Raw genomic sequence first — 19,687 nt, 5'->3', positions numbered from 1 at the left:
AAAGGCAGATTATTATCAGGAGAATGGGCAAAGTGATTAGGAACCTGACTGATTACAGTATGAGTGGAAGAATGCTCAAGTGTCTGTCGGGGTAGATTATTTAGCACCCAAAGAACAGTAACACTCTACCGATTAGCCAGTGTTTGAAAAGTCCACATACTGAAGTGAAAAATTTCTGGAGAATTTTGAGAGAAATTTCATACTACATGACAGAAAAAAAAATAACGATGCCAGAAAATTAGAAGAGAGGAAATTCACAAGGAATTTCTAAGGAAACAGTAGCAAACATGGTAGAGGAAAAAGTGTCACCTATTAAATAAGTTAAGTAAACTTATTTTATACTCTTGGCAGGTGGGCAAGGCTGAAGTTTAAATGCCCAAATTGGGTATGTCTAAATACTGCTTACCCATGCTCATTTCTTAACATGTTACTGAAAGCCCTTCCCTTACAGTGAGACTTCTGAGGCTTTGAAACAATATCGCACAAGGAGCTGACAAATGCTATTTGTGTGTGCCATGCTCATTATCTATGGTGTAAAGGATGCATAGACTCTCTGAATCATGACAGTAGAAGAAAAGGACATCCAGTGTAATCAAAAGGTGGTAAATGTCCATTAAGAATGACATTCTCCACCCAGTTCATAATTAGGCTGTAAAACTCTCTGTCTTTGGGAGTCCTTCCAGTCTCAAATCAACTAAGATGCGCTGTGTAAGTAAAGGAAGCAAAATGGGATTTTCCAGGGGAAGCCCCATCCCTGGAAGTGTTCAAGGCCAGGTTGGATGAGGCTTTGAGGAACTAGTGGAAGTTGTTCTTGTCCATGGCAGGGGAGCTGGAACTAGATGATCTTTAAGGTCACTTCCAATCCAAACCATTCTATGATTCTATGAGAGCTCACATGGAGACACTTCTAGATTTCCAGCTTTCTTATGTCAGGGTTAGAGCTGATCTTTGGCTATTGGTTATAAGCAACTGATTGCATTTTTTGCAGTTCTCAGCAGGATGTGCTGCTGACCATTGACAGATTTCCCTTCTGAATGAAGAAGCCTGGGGTTCTGCCACATTTGATCATGTCATTTCCATTCTCATGTCATCTTTGAAGTGTACTAGAGAAAACATGAGGAACCCTAGTTTTATAATATGTATCACGCCTTCTTCAACATTCCTTCTTATCTCTTGCATTCTTGATTACAACCCCAGGAACTCAGCCTTTTGGGGCTTTTTTTTGAAAATGTGAGGGAAAAAATTAGAGATAGTTCTGGTCCTATTAGCACATGATTTGATTCCATGGCAGTGAGTTGGTGTGACAAGCCCTGCAAGTCACTGAAGAAGTGTAAAAAGGTAAAAAATACCCTCCAGATCTTGTCAGGGGTAGTTGCTTTCTGCTCCAGGCATGTCTGTGTCCTAGTCTTGGGGTGAAATTCCACATCCATTTGCTGTTATTATCATTTTGTGATTGTGTGTCAGGTTGCTAGGTGAAACATTGCTGTTTGCAGCTCTTTCATTGCTTCTTCTCATGGCAAGGCACAAGATCTGGAGGGGGAGGCTGGTTTGGTTTTATTTCTGCCTGCTTTTGAGTAATTTTTGATAATTTGAATTTCTTGCACTTCTGTTATTAAGTTTTTTGACATTGGAGCAGAAAATGTTTCTTCAGTTTATTCTTTCTTGTTGCATTGGCCTTATGCAAAGAAAAGCCCTTGGATTATGTTTGATGTCTTCCAGTTTCCACTTATAATTTAGTAACTGATTCATCATTTGGAAGCAGATTATTTCAGCTGACCACACTGTATGGAACTGAAGGAGTCTGTTGCAGTGTTGCATAGCAACTTTATAGAGTAGAAAGGGTATACATGTGCTAATACTTGGTGTGTAAGTGCAGTAATATGTATGTGGAGTTATAAGCATTAGAAATATGTTATGTGTTTATTACTAACTGTGCAGGAAATAGAATTTCAGATTTGTGGGGAGTTCCGCTTTTTCTAAATGTGGTTTATTTTTAGTCACAACAAAAACAATCTTTTCCCATCCATTTTAACATGGCCTTATGCTGCCTAATTTTAGGTGGTGTGTTTGGTTTTTTGATTTTTTTTCCTACACTTAGTCATGACAAAGAAGTTTAAAAATCAAAAATCCTCAATCATGCCATTCTAGTATAAAAATGATTTTTCTCTCATCTTGTCCTCTTTTTTGCTAAATGTTTTAATAACTATTGCATCATTTTTATTTCAGTGAAATAATATTTTTTGCTGGTAAATGTGCCGTGTAGGAAAGTCTTGATCTAGTTCCATTTTTCTTTATCAATGATTGTAATTATAGTAGCTCCATGGGTCCAAATAGACTGGAGTTTTCTACTTTTCTTCTCAAAGATATAAAGATCTCAAAGATATAAACCAAGATTTTTTATTTCAGTCTTTCTCATGTTTCAGACCAGGTGAATGAGACCCAGTGATTGTCATCAGCAGACTCGGGAATACAACTGACATCTCCTAACTCTTAGCTCTGCATTCATCTCACTAGACCGAAGCACTAATATAAAAATAGTCTAAAGCAGATGTTTTGCATTTCTATGCCTGCCTTAAATCTGTATTCCACACCAATCTACCTGTGCTTGGTGCTGTAACAGTGCCTAAGATAGAGCAGTCTGGTTATGAACCCTGCACTTGGCATGGGGAAAAAGTGATGACATTTACTTCTCTAAATGTGTTTTTGAAGAACTAATTTCACTGATGAGTGTGTGTGAAATTAGCTTCTGACTGAGATATATTAGGCTGTAAAACAATCTCTTTTAAAGCTAGATCAGACAAAAAACAAGCACATTTGACAGGCACAGTCCTGCCCTAGCAGTTGGAAATGCAAAGGGATTACGAAGTTCCTCTTCTAAATCCCTCCCCCCCAGGGTCTTTGCTTCAGATGCTTCCATCTTTTTGCAAGTGGACTGTCACTCGCTTGTTCTCTTCCAACGTTGATTCCCTTTCAAAACTGTCCTCTTCTATTTGACTCTTTTGGAAGTACATTTTTCCCCTCTCAGCTTTATTTGTGAAGTAATAGCTGAAAATCAGATACTGTTATATTTTCCAAATATTTAGACTTACCCCATTCACAGTTCTTTGTAGAAGCTGCTCTGTAAATCTTTATTATCACATCTCAGTGACAAACAAACCAAAATGTGCAAATGTGTATACACACAGATTTATCCACATGCAGCCAAAGTCCTGTGCAGGTTAGTACAGGTACAGGAGTGATGTTCTCTCACCACACCCATACGCAATAAAGGTCACAAAGCACTTTTCATTCCCTAGTCAGGCTGTGTGACACAAACATATTGAAAGGCAAAGCTGTCAGCTTTCTGTAGGCTCTGTCCCAGACAGGTGGGCAGTGAAAGGATGGAGAAAAGCTGACAGAGAATGGACTTGACCAATGGGGTCAAGTTCAGTCTGTGTCCTCTGTTCCCAATCCAATCTCCTAGCCAAATGGAGCAAAGCACTGAATAGAGCAATGTGATTTATGCCTGGAGCAGGCCATTAAAGGATGTCTTTCCTCTAAGAAGGGTACAGATCAGAGATGGAAACGTATTCAGAGCTGCAGTATCCTGTATGTGCAGCTCTCTATCAAGTCAGTCAAGCCCTAAATGCTCAGGCTTGCTCAGGATACAGGGAGCAGTGCAAAGGGGAGCAGAGTAGAATGAGGATCAATAGAGATGAGAGCAGAGAAGGAGCTTGGCTGGAAAGAGAAATGCACAGGAAGCAAACGGGGGTTTGCTGGGCACAGCATGTGAAGGTGTGATGCACCTCTGTGTGTAGGATAATGCATAGACAGTGGGAGGGGGACGGAGGGAAGGAAATCAAAACCAAAACAAAGTCAGGGACTAGTATAAAGAAAATCTATTGACTCTCAGACAAATATGCTGGATGAGTTTGCGAATCGATGCTTCTCTGGAGCTGTTTAAAACTGGTCTATCAGAGGCCCACATATTGTAGCGATGGAGGAAATCTTCATAGAATTATAGAATGGTTTGGGCCGGAAGGGACCTTAAAGATCACCTAGTTCCAACCCCCCTGCCATGGGCATGAACATCTTCAAGTAGACCAGGTTGCTAAAAGCTCTATCCAGCCTGGCCTTGAACACTTCCAGGGATGGAGCATCCACAACTTCTCTGGATGTTCCAGTGCTTTACAACTCTCACAATAAAGATTTTTTTTCCTGTATCTAATTTAAGTCTTTGGTCACCGAAGACAGGTTGCAATTTTATTTACTTGTTGTCTGATCTCAGTGCTGTTTTCCGTGTGGATTCAAAGTGATATATTACCAGGTAATTATGGGAGAAAGTAATCTTTCCCTCTCTGAAGCAGTCCACTCAATTTCACTATTATTAGCAAGTATTCAAAAGTCACAAATTGTGTGCTCGTAGGTTATCAGATGAGTTTAAAGCTGTGAGATTTGAAAAAGTGAAAGGAAAACCAATCACAGATTATATTTCTTTTTCCCATTGCTTTCAGACCCTTAAACCTGTGACTCGGATCTTTTAGTCCTCTTTTTTCCCCCCCATAGTAGTGGGGAATAGAAGCTTCTTTTTTTTGCTGTAATCTGGCATTGTCAAGTCATAACAATATTTCACACCTAAAGGTTTCTGCCACGCGTCCCAAGACTCACGATAAAAATCACAACAGTCAGTAACAGCATCCTGGAGTTTGTGTAAAGCAAACCTGGAAAAAAACAAAACAAAAAACCGTCATAAAAAGACCTTTGTTGGAATCTTTCTTTCTTCCTTCTCCTGTAGGAGAACCTGCACAGCCAGAATTTTAAAAAATGCTCAGTGCCTCACAGCTCCCATTGTGACAATTCTGCTGCCTGTTCAAACAAGCTCAGCCTCCAGTGTACACAGCACTCATGAAAGCCCAGCCATGTATTTTGCTGCCTAAATGGGAGCTGAGCTGTTTTGCAAAATCTGTCCCATGGGACCTATCGAGAAATGGATACCATGGAAATGTGAGCAATAATGACAGTGTATTATGGGGTGAAAGATAATGTCATATTACACTAATGCAAATTACACTTTGTATGTGTGGGCAGGGCAATTTACAACCATAACCTTAAATTTCTCTATCTTTGTGTATTTTGGACCCGATTCTCCTGTTCACACTCATTTCACCTAACATCATGTCACTGCCTGCAGTAGAAAGAAACATGATTCATGCCAGTGACAGCAAGAGGAAATTAGCTCCCTTAAATCTGAACCAGAAGTTGCATTAACACTGTTTTACATAATATTTTGCATTATTCTGTCCCACTTACAGAGCACTAGAGATGTGTAAAGAACTTGAGGATATTTATAGAATGGAGGCAAGTGGCTCACAGCCACAGCACTGAAGTTACCTTGCCTGGCGTTGGGTGACCCCAGCAATTCTGAAAGAAAAGCTGGTGCTGTATGTTTTTAATAGATTCTTCACTGAAAGTGAATGCAGTCATCATTGCAGTGATAAATGGGGAAAAAATGAGATTATCAGTGAATGAACTACTGTAGCAGGTGGTAGTAGGTGTTGCTTATTAGATGTTCAGTATTACAAAAAAGAACAGAACGACAGCAATCCCCCAGAGAGACACCTCTCTAAGAATTAATCTGACACCTGTCATCACTCTCCAAGACAAGGTTGCTTAACAGTCCAAAGCTTGCAAGGCGATAATGGAGAGAGAGTGAAGAAAGGGTTGCTGACTGAGACCTTTGCCTGCATTTGTTTCTCCTCATGTCACCGATTATGTGGCTACCAACCATGCTATGGTGGCACATACCGAATGTGAATGCTTTTGGTGGAGGAGCTTTCTGTCGTTATCCATGAAACCTCAGCTGGGCTCCCAGCACACATAACAAGGTGCAGCTTGCTGCAGAGCTTGGATGTCTCCTTTGCGGATGACAGAAAAGCCTGGACTGGGGCCATTCTTTTTCCAGAGATTTCAGCATTTAGGTGTCAAGACAAATTCGCTGGATTTCACCCTCTTTCTTGAGGCCACTGTAACCCTGGGGTCAGGTCTGCAATTAGGAGGCTTCACTTCTGAGCTTGCTTCTTCAAAGCACCTGGCAGCTCCATCTGAGCCCCCTTTGGCAGTCTGCTGAGCACTGTGGCTATGCAGCACCCATGTGTTTATTTGCTCACCTTCCCCCTGCCCCAAGGAAAACTGCTTATCTCTGGTTTCATTTGCACTCTCTTTTTGGGAATTGTTTTAGCTGAATGTCTGTATGGTGGGAGGTGTTCTAAGTGGTGCATTTTTTTCTCCCCTTTTACTTTTCTTTTTAATCCTTATGTTGACCTGACCTGATCCATGTCTTGCTCTCCAACTGAAAAGAGGTGAGGTCTGTGTTAGTCCCTGGATCAGAAGGGATTTGTTTCTACAGCCTTGGAGAAAGCTCAAGAGAGTTCTTTCTCTTTTATGAGTTTACTCTAAACATACTCTGGAAAGCTCTGTTGTCCCAGCAGGGGGAAGCTCTGGCCAACAGTTTTTTTCTGGAGTTTTTTGCCTCAGGCTTAAGTTTAGGAATACTTTAAAGGTAAGGACTGAGGAGATTTAATTATTGAACTTGATTCAGTATTCTAAGGGAAGTCACTGTACCAAGATGAGGCTTGATGTGCCCATGTTACTGAGAAAATGAACAACAGCTCTTTGTACTGGCTGAAGCTTTACAAGTGCTGGAAATGTCATGTTTTGATATTTTCTGTGGTTACACCGAGGAGTGACAAAGATTAAAATAATTTGAGGTTATGTCATGAACAGGCTGTACAGGATGTGTCTGAGCCAGTCAGAGCTGCTAGAAGGCTTTGCTTGTCCGTAAGGCAAAAGTGAGGAATTGCTGAGGAACTTAACCAGTGCTCCTGAACTATGGATCATGCTGAAAATCTGCAAGTGCAAAACCCCCAGCTCTAAATGTATCCTACAAGGGTATATGGCAAGGGAGACAGCAAACACCAGGAACTTGACAAAGAGATCAATGGGAAGACTTTGCTCATCTCTGAATGAGGCCAGTGTGTCTGGGGCAGTTTTTCCATAGCAGCACAATTGGCTTAAGGTCTCTCACTGCCTCATACCATCAACTGGACCTGCCTTTCCATAGAGTTCATTTAATTTGGGTCTGGCCATCCATCTGAACATGCTCTCTCTTGCATTGGTGATGGTGAATGAGGCTGGATTTGCAGCTTGAGGACAAGGCACCCAGAGCTGTGCACCAGCTGTTCCAGCTGAGCTCATTTCACTTACACTTGTTGTTTGCAGGAGAGGCCTCAGTTAGGAGGAATGCAGCAAAGGGAAAAGGTTTGTGTGGTGGGGAAATCTGTGAGTTATAGTATCAGTGAGCTTGGCAGTGTGTCTACTATTGGACAAACAGCTGATCGGTGTCTCTTTGCAGCAGTTTGGCTCCACAGTTTAGCTGATGTTCAGGAATGTAATGTGTGAAATGATAGCTAAACCTCAGATCAGCAAGAGATCAGTGAGAAGGGCCACAAGCTGGAGCACCAGCTTGTACTGTGTACAAAAAATGAAATTATTTTAACTACAGGCGTTGGCTGCAAAAAAAAAAAAGGTGCATTTCTTTCAGTGTACTTTCTGCATAACCTATCTGCTGGAATGGTTCCTCAGTTCTGAAAATTTCCATAACGGAGCATGCACAGGAAAATCCTGCCAACCACATGCTAGCGGGATGGACTGCCATGTGTCCTGGGGCAGGGGAGGAAGGAAAGAAGGCACACTTGGACAAGCAGCCTGGCCGAGGAACATAATGACACTTCACTCTGCATTCTGCAAAATATCTTGCCAGCTTCAGTCACAAGTGCTGATGGGAAGGAGATTTGCTTTTGCTCCAGTTAAAATGACAATGGGTGGCTTGGTTCACGATGTAGATGAGACGGGCGCTGAGAATTATGTTCTCTTCCATCTGGTTTACTCTGAGCAGGGGAATGATGCTTCAAACAGCTATCTCCTTTTGACTTCACATGCATTAGCTTTCTCCCTCACTCTATAGCTGGGTAGGATTTGAAAGCCTCAGAGGTGAGCGAGATAGAAACCAGAAACAACAGGATTTCTCACCCCCTCCTGAGCCAGGCCCCCGTTCAGATCACAGGGTGATTAGCACTAGGGAGTGAATCAGCTCAGCTGTCGGCCCTCACTCCGGGAAAGAGGCAGGCGGAAAGAAGGCGAAGTGACAGAGCGATGCTGAGCAGGGGCAGGCGGGGCGTGCCTCCGGGCACACCTGCACTGCACAGCCGGCTCTGGCTGCCCGGAGCCTCCTCGCCAGCCCTGCCCCGGCTGCTCGACCCCGCCGGACCGCTGTGCCCGGGGCTGCCACGTGCCAGACGAGTCTGCTTGGCTGTGACGGCCGGGCTAACCAGGGTTGATGGCAAGTGTCTGGAGGGAGCGAGGGTCACTGAAGAGTTTGTCAGGAAGGGCCTCTGGATGCTACCGGGGTGAGACAGACGATTTCCTTTTTTTACAAACCCAGGAGGGAGCTCAAAGACAGCTCAGCCCTGTGCTTCCTGCTGCTAGCTCACTTGCTGGCACTCCTTTCGCCCTCCCACCATTTTTTTATCCCTGTAACATACTTTGCCCCATCTACTGCTGTGTTTGAGTGGTGGCTTTGCTCCTGCAGGATATCCTATCAAGATTAGCCCTGCCAGCAAGGTACAGTTGAGCACCCTTCTCTACCCCATGCCCAAGGGCACGGGTAAGCAGCAGGGAAGCATTATGTGGGCATTGTTTTGTGGAGATCCTTCCTTGGATGCCCACAGCTGAGGCCATTTTGTTTCTTCCTTTCCCTTGGTCTCCTTGTGAGGGTGAGTGGAGAAGAGAAAAGATCTTTTAGAGCCCACACCTGGCACTCATGAATATTTCATGTTTCTTGCTTTTCTTTCCCTTGAAGAGCAAAACCTTTTCATATTTGATGCCCTGGAAGGCTGTTTGGTTGCTGAATGTTACTTCATCAATGCTCTCCCTCCCTGCTTTTCCTCCAGACTGCCCAGCCCTTCTTCCTTTCTCTTCTTGAGCAGTATCTTCTTTTTTTAAAAGGATGCTTTGGAAAAGGTCACTGTCCCTTTCATATCCCCTCCTTGCTGTGAGCCAGCATGGCTTCTGCTCTGCCAGTGGTAAAGGATAAATGGGGATGTGGGTAAAGGCAGCACTGGGGAGGGAGGCCAGGAAATGTGTGCACATAAGCTGAGGAGCAGCACAGAGGCAGAGAGGAGTTGTAGGCACAGCAAGAGAAAAGTAAAGTGGCAGAGGCAGCAGAAGGATTTTGCTGAAGAACCGGTTTTCCAGCACCTTACAGAATTTGTCATGCAAGATGCACTGGTGTTGCTGCTTGTCCAGCAAAGGCCCTTTGGAAAAGGGTGGCAGCTTGTCCAGCAAAGGCCCTTTGGAAAAGGGAGGCATCCCAGTTCCCCAAAACAGAATGCTCCCACAGCTGCACTGACAAATATGCCTTCTGCCTATTTCTGTTGCCCAGCACTTGCTTTGGAGACCTCATTATTTTGGCCTCCGGGCTCTACAGTATATCCTCCCCTATTATCCTTAGGCTTTTCAGCCTTTCTCTCTCTTCCCTTGTAGTGTTTGAGGAACCAGGGACTGTTTGCAACTGTTTGCTTCCAGTCAGGCTGCATAGACCCTGAAACACTGTGAGTCCTGCCTGAGTGGAGTGCGTTCCCTCCTGCCCATGAAGGTGTTCAGACACCTGGCAGTAAGGGCCTTTCCTTGGAAACCTGCAGCAGATGCCCTAGCTTGGCTGCTAGACCAGCCCATTCCTTCCTGGGATGGAGGACTGCAAAGAACTAGCCACAGACAGACTGGGCTGCTGGCTCAGGAGTGAATAGGGAGGCTGAGAAACCTTCCACTCAGAGTTCCCATGGTGACATACAGACACAGCACCAAGATGCCATAGCAGAGCACAGGGCTCAGGGACTCTGGCCTGAGTATTGCAGGTGGCAGGGGAGGCTAACAAGGAAGGAAAGAAAGGTACTGAGCTTGTATTTACACTGTGCCTTTCATCTATATGGAAGTAATAGCTGAAGTACTGCCACTAACTGGGTGAACTCAGCCAAGGAGGTGCATTTGATGGACCAAACTGATGCATCTGGTGAGAAACAGATTCTCAGAGCAGTTGCTTTGTAGTTTAGGTCAGGAAGCAAAAGAGGTTTTACATAAAGTAAAGTGATGGATTTGTTTTAGAGATACTTGGCCCATAGGAGAATTGCAGCTGATGTTTGGATGGGTGTAGCTTCTGCGTTCCTGCTTTTGGAAGAGCCAGTCTCATATCCACAGTCAGCATAAATGGGAAGAGAAAGATGAATCTGTTTAACAGTGAGATTTTAAAAAAATAGACATTTAGTTTCATTTAGACCTATCAATGCTGAAAGTCTTTGTGATGTAGAAAAGATGCCAAGTGATGGGTCCACCTGCCAGTTCTTGAGTCATGGCCCCAGGTACCCAGAGGGCCTATCGTGAGGGCATTAGCTATGATCTTGGTGCTGTGGTTAACATAATCTTGTACCATCAATAATCCCTCTGAGAGTCAGGATGGAGAACGTATGGGTAGGCAGGGATGTTTCCAAGAGAAAGGCAGACAAGTTTCATGAGTCACTTGTCTTCTCTTGGAACATGGACAAAATCAATATTTGCAAATTATGACCCAACAAGTGTGTTGTCTGTAAAATTCTGGTGACAATGTCTATTTTATCTGTTCTGTGTTTCAGCATAAGGACAGTCTCCTTCTTGTCATTACCCAGCTCTGAAATGGAGCTAGCATCAATTGTTCTGAAAAACATCACCCCCTCTTGCAGTGCTACTGGCACAGCTTCCCATGTCACTTGGCTCTCCCTAATGTATTGACTAGGACAGTTTATGCGAACTACAGAGTTCATGCTGTGAAGCAACGTTAATGCTGGGAACATGCTGCACTGTAGTGAGGGTACATGGTCCTGAAGTCAAAGTGCTATCCAGAGTGTTTCTCCAGGGCCTGACAGGTCACAGCAACTGGCAGCAGAGTACTGTGGCTCTGCTGTTGGACTTTGTGTGGTGAGAGATCAGACAGCTGTCAGTGACTCATGGCATGTCCATGATCCCCAGTGAGTGACTGGAGCTGTGCCTCTGCACTGCTGAGTTACTGATGTACTTGTCGGGAAGCTGCCTTACGTGGTCACCAGTGATGCACCTGGGCAGTCATGCAGCAGGACTTAACTACTGCTCCACTCCCTGACCTTAGAACTAATGCCATTGTTCCTTGTCCTTCATGATCCCGTGTAGCCATCATTAAGCATCTTCTTCCTACATATCGCCTACAGCTCCTGTCTATTCCACCCCTATTTGTCCCCAAAACTTTCCCTGCTAATATAAACCAGTCTGATATCCCACATCTGTCCCACATCTCCCTCTCCTTTCAGTGTGTGTGCATCCCATGCCTGCACACCCCACTGCAGGCATCGCTTCCCTCCCTTCTTTGTGGCATGAGCAGTCCAGGGAATAGGCATGGAACATAATGTGTAGCATCATGTGGCTAATTACTTGATGCTGGGCACACAAGGGGGATTATCCTGTGCCTCAAAGGGCTGTCAGAGAATCCTAATCTTATCTTTCCCTCCTCTTTCCCCTTCTTCTGCCATCTGAAGTAATGAACTGGTTATAAATACCTAATTAGCTAATTATTTTCTGGCCTATATGGAACATCTTCAGTGAAGGAAGTCCCCAGGCACTTGGGGGAGGGACCTCCATGGAGGCGAGACAACCTCATGAGGTGTGTGCAGGGGTAAAGGCAGTACGGTGATGCTCAGAAGAGTTTCCAGACTTTCATCATCCCCAGAGAGCAGAGGAAAAGTCACTAGCTCCACGGAGAAATGAGCCTATCTTTACCCCTACTTGCAGCTGTGTGAGCTGAAAAGCCAGGGGCAAAATAAAACCACTGAAATAATTCATTAGGTAATTAGAAATTTTAAAAAAATGGCTTTTTGGAAACATTTGCATTGGGCAGAGGTTCTGTGCTGGCAGCATTTCGGGCTGTGCCTGCTACTTTTGTGTTCCAGTCCTGTTGGGGCAGGAGGACTAGCCAGGGAACTGTCTCTTGATAATACTGTCACTAAGAAAACCAATATATGCTGGTTTATATGTGACAGAGAGGTTCCTCCCACTGACAGGCTGGCGTTAGTCTGTCAGTACAATTCTCACAGGTTGCAGCATGCAGTTGTTGAACTGAGATGGCTTTCAGACCGAGTCTGAGGATGGGGCCGTTGAGCTGTGTCTTTGGGACAGTCATCATTCTGTTGTTTTTCTGCGGGGAAAGGAGAAGCAGGGGGTATTAGTCAGACAGCTGATGGTACCAAAAGTCTCATTCCCCTTTCTTCTCTCTGCTGCAGATGGAGGCCAAGGGTTAACAGATCATGGCATCACAGCAGCTCTGCTGGCTGTCTGTCAGTAAAGGTTAGGACAAGAAAGGGCAATAACCATAAGTCTAACCTGGTTTGGACAGTAGCTAATTTCTGACACGCTGCTTTTATCTTCATGTGGCTTTTTTTTTTCTTTTCTGCATGTCTTGTAAACTTCTTTCCTTTTCTTCTCCTTCCCTTCCTCTCTCCCTTTCTCTTTCTCTGTCCCACACTTGCTCCTTCTGGCTCTCTTTTTCCTTTGCAGGCATGCGCATCCTTGTGAACTTGCTCCTGGACACCTTGCCCATGCTGGGGAACGTCCTTCTTCTCTGCTTCTTTGTCTTCTTCATCTTTGGCATCATCGGGGTGCAGCTGTGGGCTGGGCTGCTCCGCAACCGCTGCTTCATGGAGGAGAACTTCACAATGTGAGTGACTGGGAGACAATGTCTCCTTCCTTTCTTCCAGGAATGTTTCTCTTTCCCCTTCCCTGCTCTTGTCTTCTACTGCCTGGCTCTCTGTGTATCACTTACTCCAAACAGCTGTAGGGTGATAGCGTGCAGAGTGTTGGTCATGTCTTGCAGTGGTAAGGGAGGGCAGGCAAAGACAGCTGGTTTTCATCTGTCTTCACGGGTAACAGAAGAACGAGGCTGGGCTCATTTGGGTTGGATCAAGGCACGGGTTAGCATGGCTGCCTCCTCCAGCCATGTCCAGTGATGCAAGATGCTGCTCCTACACCCAGAAAGAATTGAAACTCTGAAACACCAGCCATGCTGTCTTTCTTCTGAACTTGCTCCCTCTTCAGAAAACAACACGCAGAGGAATCTTACAGAAAGCCGTAGCGCTGCCTGATGCTTCCAGGGTCATCTTTGGCACCTCCAAGATGGAGCTGAGGTCACTGTTTGAACAGTAGTACATTACCTTTGGAGACTTTGGAGGGACACTGGGAAATTATTGGAAAACTTCAGGAGTAGAAGTGCATGTGAGTGGTGCCATGTGGAGGGTATGGAGGGCTGGGGGAAGAGGTATCCCACAGCTGGGTTAGCAGAAGTGAGAACATCTGAATGCAAAGAATGGCTGTTTGAATGGGACAAAAAACTCATGGGGAAATGTGGGTACAGTTTGGGCGGAGCCTGAAGTCGCACGGGGATCAACTACAGGTATTTGGGGTTTTAGGGGTAAGTCTGCAGAACACAGCTTTACTCCTCTCCACAGGCAGAGGGGTAGTAAAGCTCGTGCCTGCCATGAATTCTCCAATTACCCAGTTTCAGGGTACAGCTCCTCCTGTTGACTTTCTGACTTTAGCAGATCTCAGGCTTTAAAATATTTTCTTAAAATCCTATGCTAATCCCAGATGTGCTATCAGTTTAGACTGCTTAAAAAAAAGATAGAACTGTAGGTCAGTTTAGACTGATTAAACAGCTCTGAAACTTGGGAAAAAAAAAAGTGTGAAAATACAATCTGTAGAACAGAGTGGAGTTGGAGAGTAGGAGCTGCTTAAAGCAGGCATTTCCTGTGATTATTTATTCCTTGGGGGAAACTAATGTTTAGGATGATTGTCCTTTATGTAAATCAGGAGTACTACTACTTTAATGAGTGTAATTAAATCTGTGCAGAGTTAATGTAACTGAGAAGTGAATTGGTGCCACAGCCTTCAAAGTGACAGATATTAGAAAATCTTTGGCTGACCATTACTAGAGAAATCAATTCTGAAGGTACCTAGTTCACCAATTAAGAGGATGAGTTATGACAGATCTTTGTGGTTTAGTCCTGATTAGTTTAGAATCAAAGACTTTCTGTCTTTTTCATCAACAGCTGTCCTCTTCCAGTGACATTTAGTGCAAAAGTCTGCGTTCACAAAGTGTGAAAGTTACATATTGTAACAGTGCAAGGAATACACCAGATAAAGTTTAACCAAAAAAAGTTTAATCTCCACCTTTCACTTTCCTGATCATTAGCTCATCTGCAGCTAGGCAAGCATAGATTATTTTAATTGTTCATGCATTTGGAAGGTGCTTGCATTATTTGGAAAAAGGTACGTGAACTTGTCATGAAGCATTGCACCCATAATGCCAGCTGCCAAGGAAGAGTCAAAGTTAAGGTTAAGTCAATTTTAACTTTGCATTTCCAGATTTTAGGGCTTATCTGTGCAACCTTAATTATGCACGAACTAGATTTTTTCTTTTTTTAGAAGTACAGAAGGTTCACTGCCAAATGTTACAAAACGTGTCTATCAACAGTTACATATATGAGCACATCACCGTAAAGCCTGATGAACTACCTTAATATCATTGCCTCTGATTTAACTTGATGCTAATGGAGAGAGTGATCAGACTGCAAATTTCTGCATTCCAGCTTTTCTTCATCTCCATGCAAGCAGGTTGTATAATTTGGCTTGAGATGATCTGATGGAAGACAAAACTCTGAAAACTGGAGACTCACCCTGGAAATTTCCTGTTTTTCAGGAGCCTTGTCTTCCTTTCCCATAAACCTGGAAATCCCTTACCCAGTGCAGTCTCTGTGTCAGAATGGGAGCTCCCAGCTTCACCAGTGTCACTGATGGGAAACTGTCTGTCACAGAAAATTTATGACCATGGGTTTTTTTACTCTTGCAGACAAGGTGATGTTGTCTTGCCCCCCTATTACCAACCTGAGGAGGATGATGAGATGCCCTTTATCTGCTCACTGTCAGGAGACAATGGAATTATGGGTTGTCATGAAATACCCCCACTGAAGGAGCGAGGCCATGAGTGTTGTTTGGACAAGGATGATTATTATTACTACAATTCAGTGCGGCAAGAGTTCAATATCAGTGGCATGTGTGTCAACTGGAACCAGTACTACAACGTGTGCCGTACCGGCAACGCCAACCCGCACAAGGGTGCTATCAACTTTGACAACATTGGGTATGCCTGGATTGTGATATTTCAGGTAAGTCCAAGTTAGCCTTCTAACAAGGCTCAAGCTATTTTTCTTTTTTTCAAACTCAACAGTTCTGGGCTCCAGCGGTGGCTTCTGCAGGCTGTGACACAGATGCAGAGACTAAAGGGCCTTGTAACTACCCTAGCAAGGGAGACAGCCTGCACACCATGAACGGTGTTCCTGAAGATGGGGAGGGACATAGAGCAATTACAGACCCTTGCTGAAATAATCTGTGCTCTTCAGGCTGACTTGTACAAGTTTCCCCTTCAATGCAAACTGCTATAGTAAAGGAGTCCTTTTTTTTCCTTTTTTTTTTTTTTTAATTCCCAGCATGCATTGCAGATGGGAGCTAAAAATCCATGCCTTTTTGCTTTTCCTCCGGCTGTACACAGTGTCCAGTCCAAGGGGCACAGAAACCTGCTGCAGGTTCTCCCCCGCTGCGATCCAGGGAAATGAACTATTTTAATGAAATATTCCTGCTGTGGACTAGAATGATCTCACAGGCTTTGACAGTATGCCAGTGTCACCAAGCAGTACCATGCTGATTTCCTGAAATGGAAATTTGGCTTCGTTGAAATGAATTGTTGTTTCTCACCTTTCTTGGGTTGCAACAGCTCTGCCAGTATCTGTCTGTACAATGAGGAATGAGCTCTGGAAGCCCACTTCCCTCCTGTTTCTCTTGTTGTTTATCTTTGCAGGTGATCACACTGGAAGGGTGGGTGGAGATCATGTACTATGTGATGGATGCACATTCCTTCTACAATTTTATCTACTTTATCTTGTTGATAATCGTAAGTATAAGACTTGATGAATGTCAGCAATGCAGGCTAAGAGCCTACAAATAACAGGTCTGAGATCAACATACATACTGGGGAAGCAAACTTCTGGGAATCTCGGAAATCCGGCTAGTTGATTTTCACCAAGAGTCTGTGGCAGAATCACAAACAGTTGTCAGCCAAGTTATTATCTTTTACTCCAAAAATATCCTTAGGATTGATTTCTGAAGTTTTATGTACCCAGTGTAGGATAATGTTCTCATTAGCAGATCTTCTTGAAAAGTAAGTTCCACAAACCAATTGGCTCAAAAGAACAGAAAACAATTTCTTTATCTGCCCTTCTACTTGGTCTCTTTATACATTTTAAGCTCTTGAGTAATTTTTGAGCCATGTTGAGCCAGCAGTTTTTGGCAGCACCTGGATTTCTCAGGTTCAGAGTCTCAGATTCACATTTTGTTAGATTCAGGGTCTGTCACGCTGAATTACTTCCTCACCATGAACGAAAAGGAGCTGCTGCTCCAAAAGTGTCAGCAGTCCAAAATAAACTGGCTGTGTGAGATCCCTTGTGGATGGTGGGGATGGAAAGAGAGAAGTGTGTCCATGATGAGAACTTAATAAGCAGTTTATAAGCCCTGTGGATTTACACAAATAAAGTTTGAAGGTTGGTTTTCTGTAAGGGTGTTTGCTGTCTGTACCTGGGAAGAAAGGTGAGAAACATGGTGCTGTTGCCTCTCCATTCCTCAAGCCTCCTCACATAATTGCATTTTCTTTGAGGGAAGATACTGTTTCTGACAAGGAAGGGTTTTGTTTTTATGAAGACTCTTGCACTTTTCTCATAGGGGGACCAAAGTGAAGAATAGAAGGGAAAGATGTAGGATGAATTATGAGAAGTATAAAATCTGTACAGGATAGATGCAACGTAGTTCTGGGTCACTGACCTAGGTCAGTAAGGACCTCAGTGTGTATCTCCAAGGCCTATATGCATTTGGATGGGATGACAAATGGATCTGGCTAAGACTCTGATCTTCATCTAATACTTGTCCTGGGGGGCTGTGCTCTCCTAGAAATAGGATCTCTAGAAGCAGTCACCCAGTAACATTAACAGACTCACCTAGTACAGCATCTAGTTTAAATTCAAGTTGACATGTAGTGACTTAAGAGAAAGCAAACTTTAATCCAGTTTCTGTGAGAAATTCTGCAGCGTGTGCATATGGAAAGCGGCACAAAAAACAATCCCATTCAGTTCAGAGAACTTAAGAAAAACATATTATATCCTTGATTTCACCCTGCCTTATCACCTTCTACCATCGCAAGGGAAAGACAAGGAGAGAAAAACAGAAGGATGACCTACTCTATGTGGGCTCTGTCCCTGTGTCTCTGAGCCCTGACAGCAGAGGTGAAATACACCTTAAGGAATGTTGCTTTTACTTTGAGCCTGGAGAGTCCCAAAGAGACAGTGCTGAGATGTGATTGCACAGGATGGGGTGGCGAGGGGTGGAGTTCCCATGTGCTCTGTTCTCAAAGGCAAACTGAACATCCACTGCTTTTTGTGAGTTCAGAAAATAATTATTTCCCTTGAAGTTTGTTCATATATCCCATAATGCAATAGATACTTAGTACCCACTTGCATTTTCACCTTGAGCAGCATGGTGAGGATACCCAGATTTGTAGAATATGTAGTTCAACACAGAATTTATTCCTTATTCCAGAGCCACAGTTTCTCTCAGAGCCAGGAAGGACTGTGCAGGGTGACCATTTAACTGCGAGAGTAGACATACCCAGTCTGTTGTAGGCCAGTTCCAAAAACTGCCCCTCACCCCCCATTTCAAACCACATAAATTCTGTCAGTATATTTTTGGTTTCTAAGCATCCTTCTAGCACTGGCTTACCTCATGTGGTTTCACAGTGATTCAAACTTTTTCTCTGAATTTCCAGGCACCGAAACCCCTCAATTAAACACTCCACCTGAGATTTTACTGCAGAGTGTCATTGACATTTCTAGACACTCCCTCCTCATTTGCAGAAGCCGTATAGGTTCATTTCCATCAAACACAGGAGAATATGAATCTCAAGTTACTTTGGGGACTGCTCAGAACAGAGGAGCCATATGCTAGGTGGGATATTTCCTTTACCTTTGATGGAGTTACACCAAGAAAGTATTTAGCCTTTCTGTTACCTTCTTGGCATGTGTGATGCATCTTTTTTAGCACATAGCTACACAACTGCAAACTTGCTATCACTTGGTTGCATTTTCTGTCTGAGTCTTCTTATAGAAATGACACTCCCTCTTTAAGTCTCATGAAGGACAGTCCTTCCAGCCTTTATCCTTCGCTCCTTCTCCATGGTTGAAAGGCTCAGGTTTCTAAGCAGGAGTGCTCTGACAGTCATACTTTAAGCCCTGACTCTTTGCTTTTCCACATACATTCTAGCCTTGGCTCAGACTTGTTTTTCTGGACCTGGATCTCTGCAGCTTCTCTTTAGAGCTGTGCTTTCATCCACGATTTCTTCCCTCGCAATGATATTTTCAAACACCTACATAAGGGCATTACCTGCTACTGCTCATATGGCAGGAAGAAGGCTCCACCACCTGGATACATTCACAGCACAGTTAGAAATCCTGCACAGAGGTGCTTCTCTGAGGGGAATAGTGCTTGGCTACTGCTATGGCTCTTGGACTAGAGCAAGCTCTCCTGAATTCTCAGACTAGTATCTGCAGTGTAGCACTCAGTGAGCTTCAGAAGACAAGCTGGATATCCAGGCATAAACAATAAAAATAATTGACTAGTAAGTCAGCATCTGCAGCACTAGTCAGATTTTATTAGATATTACAGAGATAGGGATTGAACCTTGGGTTGAATGTGGCCAAGATCTGCTTAACCAAAGCAGAGCTCAGTCTCAGGACTGAATGGGACTCCTGTGTTGGGGCTCTGAATTAGGGGTCTCCATCTGCTTCTGTCAGATGCTTTGTCTGACTTCATGTCAGACACTTTGTGTCTCCCTGCTCAGCCAGCTTAGATGGATCACTCAATTAGGAGCCTTTGGGGACTCTTCCTGTCCTTCTCTTAGCTGGGAGGCATTGTCAAGCTCAGCAGAGACTGAGAGCTTATAGTCTTGCCTGTGGTCTTAAGGATTAACCAAGCTTATTTGTTTTGTGTTTTATGTTCCTAGATAAAAGGATAAGGATTGAGGATTAGTTGCCATAACCAGTCTTCTCACTCCTCCCCTTTTTGGTCATCTGGTGGGAGATCAGAGCAAATGGTGCCTGTGAGGACAGGGCTCGTTGATGTGAACCTGAACCCCACTCTAGATTCAACCCCAGGCTGACAGTGAGATCCTCATGAGGACATCTTGCCTCATGTTGCCTCAGCTCTTCCGCTTCTAGCCTAGAATGAAGGTGTTCCAAGTCTTAATTACTTGTTGTTTGTGGAGTTGTAGGAAGTTACAAAGTACAGGAAAGTGTCACAAGTAGTGTTTCAGCAATGCTCATGTAGGTGGTGTCCAGCTCCCAATACTGCCTCACTCAGTGTAAGCAGAGGGAGATAACCGAAAGGGAAAGCCTGTGTGAGTGTCATGTGCTGCTGAGGAGAGTCCATCAGAGAATTTGGATTC

The 19,687-nt window shown here is 44.0% G+C and overlaps 1 protein-coding gene across 4 annotated transcripts in view; it reads left to right on the top strand.

Moving 5' to 3' along the window:
* The window catches only part of CACNA1I (calcium voltage-gated channel subunit alpha1 I), a 92,558-nt gene that overhangs the window by 21,498 nt on the left and 51,373 nt on the right, over window positions 1–19,687 (top strand). For all 4 annotated transcript variants that reach the window (XM_032688588.1, XM_032688586.1, XM_032688587.1 and 1 more), the window contains exons 4-6: window positions 12,649–12,808; window positions 14,996–15,311; window positions 16,001–16,093. In XM_032688588.1, the coding sequence (XP_032544479.1) occupies window positions 12,649–12,808; window positions 14,996–15,311; window positions 16,001–16,093 (569 nt within the window). The remainder of the gene's footprint in view (window positions 1–12,648; window positions 12,809–14,995; window positions 15,312–16,000; window positions 16,094–19,687) is intronic.

Source organism: Chiroxiphia lanceolata, chromosome 5 (genome assembly GCF_009829145.1).
Source record: "Chiroxiphia lanceolata isolate bChiLan1 chromosome 5, bChiLan1.pri, whole genome shotgun sequence".
Taxonomy (NCBI): Eukaryota; Metazoa; Chordata; class Aves; order Passeriformes; family Pipridae; genus Chiroxiphia; species Chiroxiphia lanceolata.
Note: the sequence above shows the minus strand (reverse complement) of the source record. Positions and strands in the feature narration are given on the sequence as shown.